The sequence below is a fragment of the Gracilinanus agilis genome, chromosome 1 (assembly GCF_016433145.1).
Source record: "Gracilinanus agilis isolate LMUSP501 chromosome 1, AgileGrace, whole genome shotgun sequence".
Taxonomy (NCBI): Eukaryota; Metazoa; Chordata; class Mammalia; order Didelphimorphia; family Didelphidae; genus Gracilinanus; species Gracilinanus agilis.
This window is the reverse complement of record NC_058130.1, coordinates 589,269,711-589,277,642: the sequence shown is the minus strand read 5'-3', so window position 1 is coordinate 589,277,642 and position 7,932 is coordinate 589,269,711. Positions and strand designations below refer to the sequence as shown.

Below are 7,932 nucleotides of genomic sequence, written 5' to 3'. Positions count from 1 at the left end.
GGTTTATTTAAAAAAAAACAAAAGGCAATTCTGATTAAAGTATATGGAGGGAAAGAACCTTAAGGCACTCAAAGTGAGGGTGCTGAGCCTGGGCCTCTTAGACCAGGAAGAGGGTGCCAAAGGCAAACATGCTCTTTCACAATTTTGCTGAAGGTTTGAGTCCTCATAATAATAAGAGTTCACATTTTACTAGGTCTTAAAGTCTATCAAGCGCTTTCCTGTGAGGAAACAACTTTGTGAAGTAGGAGCTACTACCGAGGCTTGTAGAGATCAGATTCTGGCTCCCCACCCCCACCCCAAGCAGATAGAGGCTGGGAGCCCAGCAGAGGTAAAATCTCACAGTAATCCATTCTCAGGGAGGTTTCTGAAACACCAAAAACTTCGTGAATGGAATTTGTTTAGTATTCAGGGCCTGAGCCAGAAAGGAACAATGACATTTCTGTAGATCATCCAAAGATATTTCACTCCCCCCCTCCTCCCGCCCACCCTGCCCGTGTCCCCCGCGATTTTTATCTATTCTTGACTTTACAAGTTTATGAAATCCTCAAGCAGGGAATGCATTTTTCTCTTCTGCTATTTATTTTTTTTCCCTGTGGTTTTCCTTGCTATGCTTCGCTTAAACAATTACCCAAGGGAGCAGGAAGAAAAAAAACAACAACAACCCCAAACCAAAACCAACAAAACCAAACAAAAAAATAGTCCCCTAGAAGGGATGGTTGCTGAAAAGAAACAAAAGGCGAGTGGAGACGAGGCACTCGCGGGGTCGCTAAAGCCAGGAAGCTTGGCCACGATAGGTGTTCCACGGTGTGGTGCAAATTTCACTGGCTTGAAAACCCGGTTTGCAGTTTCCAAAGCTTTGTGTGGCTTTGCCTCGGGTTCAGGAATTTCGCCACTGAATTGCTGACAACAGAGCGCGTCCTCTGCCGGCGAGAAGCCTGCTAAGGCAGCGGCAGCGGCAGCCGCCGCCGCTGCAGCAGCCACAGCAGCTTCCAGACTCCAGGGAAATGGAATGATGAAGGGGAGGAGAGAAAGGGGGGCGGGTCCTCCAGGGAGGCGGAGCAATACGTGCGGGCGTCTTCCCTCCTAGCTTCTCTTCCCATTGAGTCACGGCGCGCTACCAGCCCTGTTCGGGCGATTTTTACCTACGGAATCCTGGGGAGAGCGAAGAGACTGTGGCGGGCGTTCCAGTTAGAACGCTGGAGCAAAGAGTAGACTTCTCCCGGGGCTGCAACGTTCCAAAGAAAGATAAGGTCGCCTGTAGTCGGGGGAGCAGCCGCAGGCAGGGGGAGGGGGGCGCTTTCCCACCGACCGATTGGCTTTTTGCAGCCCTTGTTGAGCGAGGGCGAAGAATAGAGATAACTGGGACCGAAAAAATGAATCGGAGTTTTAATAAATCTCAGAGTCTGCGGTTTTTCGATTGCAACGCAGTGGAAGTCAAGAGTAAGGTAAGCAAGGCTGAATGCCAGCTCCAGTCCGGATCCAACCCTCTCTCCCCTTTCTCTCTTGCAAATGAATGGAGATTCCTTCGCGTTTTGTGACTTTAAGAAAGTCGGAGGCGAGAGAGTTATTAGTGACAACTTTTTTTGCGCTCTTTTGATGTTTCTGAGACCGAGTAACAGGTCCACCTTTCTTCTCCCGGGGTGTGCTGGGGAATCCAAGGAATGTGCGACTTCTGCAACCGCATTGAGGACCGAGGGACCCCTCTGCAACCCAGACAGTGAGGGAGAAGTTTTGTTGCATTGTAATCCTGTGTTTGGGGTTCGCTGTTCTCGGATTCCAACAGCCACCGTGTAATCAGCCAGGGTAGCAGATTCGCTGTCTATCCGCTGTCTTCCTTGTAGAGCTAAACGCTTGGATTTCCAACCGGGGGGAGATTCCCGTTAGATCTAAGCGCGTCCGTAGTGCAGGGAAACTATGGAAAAAATGTTACTGCAGCCGTCCCACTCAATTTAAATTTGCTCTTTTGTTTAGTCGTCTGAGAAGCAACCCGAGACGCAATTGAGGCTGAAGAGGAGGGCGGCATTTCTTGGGCTAACCATCGTTTTTGGGGTTGGGCTGACAGTCTTAAAGCTTGTTGAGGATTAAGATCAATGGAAGGGGGGGGCGAGTCAGGGATGGGAGGGACCCCCTCCTCCAGGCTCTAGGGGGAGAAATGTTTCTAAGGAGGGGGAGTCCAGACACCCCCTACGTTTTTTTCCTCTCCCAAGTCTGCCCTCCTGGCTCTCCGCTTTCTTCTGCCCCCCACCCCCGCCAGCTGTTTGCGCCCCTGGCTGGTGCAGTTTACCGAAGGCTTCTGGCGGATCCTAACTAGTGAGTCAGTCTTCGCCTGCCTGCCTGCACTGAGCCCAACTCGTTCGCTTCTGGGAGCTTGTTTAAACTTGTTTGTTGGTGTGTGTGTATCTGTGTGTATGTGTGTGTTCGTCTGATATGATGTGCTGAATTTTCTCTCTTGTGGTGGGGGAACGTTCTCTTCCCTTTCCTTGTTTTCCCTTGTCCGTTCCTTATGTCCTGGAAAGGTTGTGCTCCTCAGGACCCCAGAGGCTCTTTGGGGGAGGGGGTAAGAGAGGGATGTGAGGAATACTGAAGGTTTGCTTCCCTGAGTCTTTGGTGACTGTTGCACTAGGATGGTCCTGGACTTTTCTGTTGTTCCTGGCAGCCATTTGAAGCTATTAAGGCAGCTAGGTAGTAGAGAACCCAGGAGATTGTAAACTCGTCAGGTTGCTTCACCTTCTGCCGGCCGGGATCACGAAGACAAAGCTCAGCCCGCAGGAGGTGCTGCAGGGACCCCAGGAGCGAGGGAGAGTGGAGAAATCCTTGGCGAGGATGCCCAAGGCCAGCCTTCTGGGTGTTGTGGGTGGGATTGTGCTCCATCTAGACTCGAGAGGGTCATCCACACTCCTCTATCCACCCCTACCACCACCCCACCCCCATTTTAGTGCACCTCTTCCGAAGGTGAAATTGTTCCTGAAGAGCCTGGGCCCAGCTCCCGAACTCTAAAATTACAGGAGGTAGACCAACATCAGATATTCAGCCACAGGCACTACTTGCTTATTCTGGTTCATTCTGCTGTGGAAGCTAGAGTGTTAGAGGGAAACTGAGTGCAATTTTCCATACCCTTTAGAACAAACTGTTCCTTCTCTTGCAAATTCCGCCATTCCCCCTTTCCACCTCTTTTGGAAGTATCCACATAAAATCAACTAAGTCTGCTCTGATTTATGTGAAGGCACATAACAAACAATATGGTTTAAAATAATTCTTTAGTTTCTTGAAGGCAAGTGAGTAAGTGGGTGCTGAACTTCTTAGGGGAAGACTAGAGGCCTGAGCAAGAGCCTTTGAACCAATCTCAAGTAAATGAAAGAGCCAACAATTAACATGCAGTATTCCCTGGAAGCTGAGACTTTTTTTTATTAAGCAGAGAAGGCTTAGTGATTTGCCCCATCCCTTGAAAAGTAGCCTCAAGTGTCACTTCAATACAGATGACAGAACTCTCTGACCAGCTCTCACTTCTCTATCATGCTCTAGAAATGCATTTCCACTGCTTTAGGGAGCAGTTGTGTTGCCTCCCTGGTTGTGTTCCCAGCAACTAGGGCTCAGTAGATCTCACACTGAGCTGTTTATCTTTCTCCTAAACTTTCTGATGTCACTACTTTGGTCAGTGATACCACAGTTCACCTAGACTTCCATCTTAGAAATCCTTCTGCTATCTTCTACTCCTTATTCTCCCCTGCCTCTCAGTTACCAGCTCTTATCGATTGTGCCTTAGCAGTATCTCTTACTTCTGACTCCCCTTCTCTATTCCTTCTGCCACCACCCTATTTACAGGTCTTCAACACCACCAGTCTGAACTGTTATAATACCTTCACCCAGGTATTTTTTTTCTTACCTTCCTTTCCTTTTCAATCCATCCTTCCTCATGGATAGAGCTATTCCTGTCACTCCTCTGGCCGAAACCCTGTAGTATCTTCCAATTGGTTACTGAGTAGTTTATATCCAGAAACTTGTAAGCCTGACATTTGAAGTCTTCCACAACCTGGCACCATACTATCTTTCCAGCCTTATTTCATACTGCTCATTTTTATATCTTCCATGCACTATCCTTATGGAACTCTTTGCTAATCTTACACATGTTTCATATTTTCCTATACTTTTAATGCCCTCAGGCCTTCCAAATTCTTGTCTTATCTTCTCTCCTTTAAAACCCAATTCAGGGGCAACTGGGTAGCTGGATGGATTGAGAGCCAGGCGTAGAGATGGGTGGTCCTAGGTCCATATCTGGTCTCAGACCCTTCCTAGCTATGTGAACCAGGGCAAGTCACTTAACCCCCATTGCCTAACCCTTACCACTCTTCTGCATTTGAACCAATACATAGTATTTATTCTAAGGCAGAAGGTAAGGGTTTAAAATAAATAAATAAATCCAAATGCAAATATCACCTCTTCTAGGGAACCTTCCCAGATCTCTCTACCTTTATCTCTAGCAGTTTGCAATTCTCTTAAGTTGTTGATTCATGTCCTCCTCTTTGTGACCTCATTTGGAGTTTTTCAGTATTCACAGATAATGGAATGGTTTGCCATTTTCTTCTCCAGCTCATTTTACAGATGAGGAACCTGAGGCAAACTAGGGTTAAGTGACCTGCCCAGGGGCACACAACTAGTTAGTGTTTGAGGTCAGTTTTGAACTCTGGTCTTCCTAAATACAGGTTCTATACACTGTGCCACCTATCTACCCAACTCTCTTAAGTATATATGTATTATTTGTGTATATATATAGCATTCCTTTCCCCCTTTGTATCATACACTGCTCCCTCAAGTAGAGTCTCTCTGAACATAGTAGGTAGCTAATAAATGTTATTTAAATGGAATTCTATTCCATCTAAGATTTAGGATCACAGATAGGATTATAGATCTAGAGTAGCAAGGGACCTTAGCAGTCATCTAGCCTAATCTTATTATTTTATAATTCATAAGAGGAAACTAAAGCTGAAGAAGATTAATTAACTTGCTCAAGGTTGTACAGGTGGAAAACGTCAAAGGCAGAACTTGAACCCAGGTGTTTTGAATTTAAAGTTGGTGCTTTTTTCACCTGCCTACATTATTTCTCACACAGGGCCTCTCTAGAACCTGGATTTAAGGAGATAGTGTGGTAAAGCATTGAATGTGGCACGTGGATTTAAATCGTAACTTTGCAGCTTACTATGGGAGCATTTTCTTCATCTGTGCAGGGATGGTACTAGATGATCTCTAAGTTTCCTTCCATCTCTAGAATCCAAGATCTCAAGTTAAAAATGCAGTACCTTGAAGCATGGGAAACAGAAGGCACCCAGGGGAAGCCACAGGTAAAAGAGTGTTGGAAAATAATCGTTGGCTGTTCACTGAACACATATCTTCATCTTCTTGTGAGCCAATGTTTCCCAGGGCTTTTTTTTTTCTTTTTCCTTTTTAAAACCTTTACCTTCCCTCTTAGAATGAATACTAAGTATCAGTTCTAAAGTAGAAAAGCAGTAGTAAGGGCAATTTAGGTTAAGTGAACTTGCCCAGGGCCACACAGCTAGGAAGTATCTGAGGACAGATTTAAACCAGATCCTCCTGTCTCCAACTCTGAAGCTCTATCCACAGTGCTCCCTAGCTGCCCCTCCCAGGGCTTTTTAAAGTTGTAGTTTTACTGTACTTGGGGAAGTGGGGCTAAGGGTAAAGATCGCTGCTCACTAATATGTGTATGTATAATCATATATAAATGTGAGTGAGGGAGGATTCTAGTAGATGATCTTGGTGCTGAATCCAAGGAACCCACAATACTTTAATAGTGTGAAAAAGTGAAGAAGTGTTTTTTTCTTTTTAGACTCCCTTTTCCTTTATTCGTTCTTATTGTTGTTCAGTTGTATCCTTGACTTTTTGCACCATTTTGGATTTTCTTGGCAATGTTTTGGTTTGTAATTTCCTTCTCTAGCTCATTTTACAGATGAGGAAACTGAGTCAAATAGGATTAAGTGACTTTCCCAGAGGCATATAGGGAGAATATATCTGAGACCAGATTTGAACTCAGGAAGAAGAATCTGCCTGATTCCAGTTCAGGCACTTAATCCACTAAGCTACCTAGCAGCCCTTAGTTCTTTTTTTTTTTTTTTTAATTATTTTTTAAACCCTTAACTTCTGTGTATTGGCTTCTAGGTGGAAGAGTGGTAAGGGTGGACAATGGGTGTCAAGTGACTTGCCCAGGGTCACACAGCTGGGAAGTATCTGAGGTCGGATTTGAACCTAGGACCTCCTGTCTCTAGGCCTGGCTCTCAATTCACTGAGCTACCCAGCTGCCCCCTAGCCCTTAGTTCTTATTTGTACTTATTAATCATCTCTGTGCCGGGGTCTGTGTTAGGTGCTAGATTTAGGAATATAATGAATGAAACAAGTTTGCATTCTAATAGAAGGAAGAACATGAAAACTTATTTTAACTGATTTTTTTCATACATGTACTTGTTTATTTGTGACATTTCACAGGCCCTGGTACATAATCAACTTTCTGTTGGTTGATTTCAGGTTCAATTGTGTTCTTCATAATTTAAAAAAATATATAGGGGGCAACTGGGTGGCTCAGTGGATTGATAGCCAGGCCTAGAAATGGGAGGTCCTGGGTTCAAATATGGCCTCAGACACTTCCCAGCTGTGTGACCCTGGGCAAGTCACTTGATCCCCATTGTGTTTGTAAAAAATTTTTCCTGAAAATCCAAATAGTCACGATACTAATAGTATATACATTTATATAGCACTTTACAGTATATAAAGCCTGTTTCTGTGAAATGGAATACTCAAGTAGTAGTATTCTCATTTTAAATGGGCCTCCCCCCTACCTCATATTCATACAATGAATGTGTCATCATCAGAATTTGAACCCAGGTCTTTTTGGATGCGAATTCACAGCATTTTGTGGAATTCTGGCAGGAGGTGGAGGGGCTTCTGTTCCTATAAATAGTCAGCTGGGGAGTTTGATAGCTTCCCTACATTATTCCAGAATACCCACCATTGGCTGTTCTCTAACAGTGGATATTCCTTCCAGTGCCAGGTGTTCAAGTAATCAGACCACTCTTGGTGTATGTTACCAGGCTCAAGTATTGCCCACACTCCCCTAGCAAAGCGCATGCATTCCATACTTGGGAGTCAATTCTGCTCGTCCCTTCTTTACTATAACAAAGCTACTTATTTGGGGTTCTGCCTTTTCTCCATTCAAAGAAAGTCTGCATGAATAACACCTGAAAAATTCTTCCAGATGTTGTATCTTTAGAATAGCATTATAATAGTATTTGTGGGTATCACACCAGAGCATAGATTTTTTAAGCCAGTCTAGAGGCTGTGGTGGGGTCCTTGTTTCCAGATGTTTTGAATGAACAATGACCTTTTTTTTTACCCCTAGGAATATTTGGCCTGAAGTATTTGAATTGTCTTTTCTGAAAATGGGTCAGTGGGTAGAGTAGAATACCATGCTTCAGGACTGGGAATGAGTAGGGGACTTGGCAGACTCTGAAGGGATAGTAGGATGTTAAGCATTTCATCGAGTGTTTTATCCTGGCACTTGAGATCTCATTATCTTTCTGACTCTGGTTTTTGGCAGCAGAGTGGTCCAGTGTGCTCTGGCTTTCCACACAGCTTGAACACTCCTTCCACACATACTATGTCTCATGGCCTCTCTTGGAATGGTGATTGAGTAAAACCGCTCTTTTCCATCAGGTCATGGCTTTCCTTGCATCATCAAGGACTGGTTCAGAACTGTCTCAGCATGGTTAGACTCACCTGCAAGGATAAACTACATGCCTTTAAAATTTTGGGTGTGTGTGTGCATGTCTGTGTCCATCTCTCTCTCTCTCTTTTTCTCTTTTCTCTCTCTTTCTTCTCTTTCTCTCTCTCTTTTTTCTCTTTCTTTCTCTCTCTTTCCCCTCCCCCCCC

The 7,932-nt window shown here is 44.7% G+C and overlaps 1 protein-coding gene across 1 annotated transcript in view; it reads left to right on the top strand.

The window, feature by feature from the left end:
- The first annotated feature begins 1,373 nt into the window (after positions 1-1,373).
- Positions 1,374-7,932, top strand: part of PARD6G (par-6 family cell polarity regulator gamma) — a 166,433-nt gene continuing 159,874 nt past the window's right edge. The window contains exon 1 of the mRNA XM_044667323.1: positions 1,374-1,445. Within this exon, the coding sequence (XP_044523258.1) occupies positions 1,374-1,445 (72 nt within the window). The remainder of the gene's footprint in view (positions 1,446-7,932) is intronic.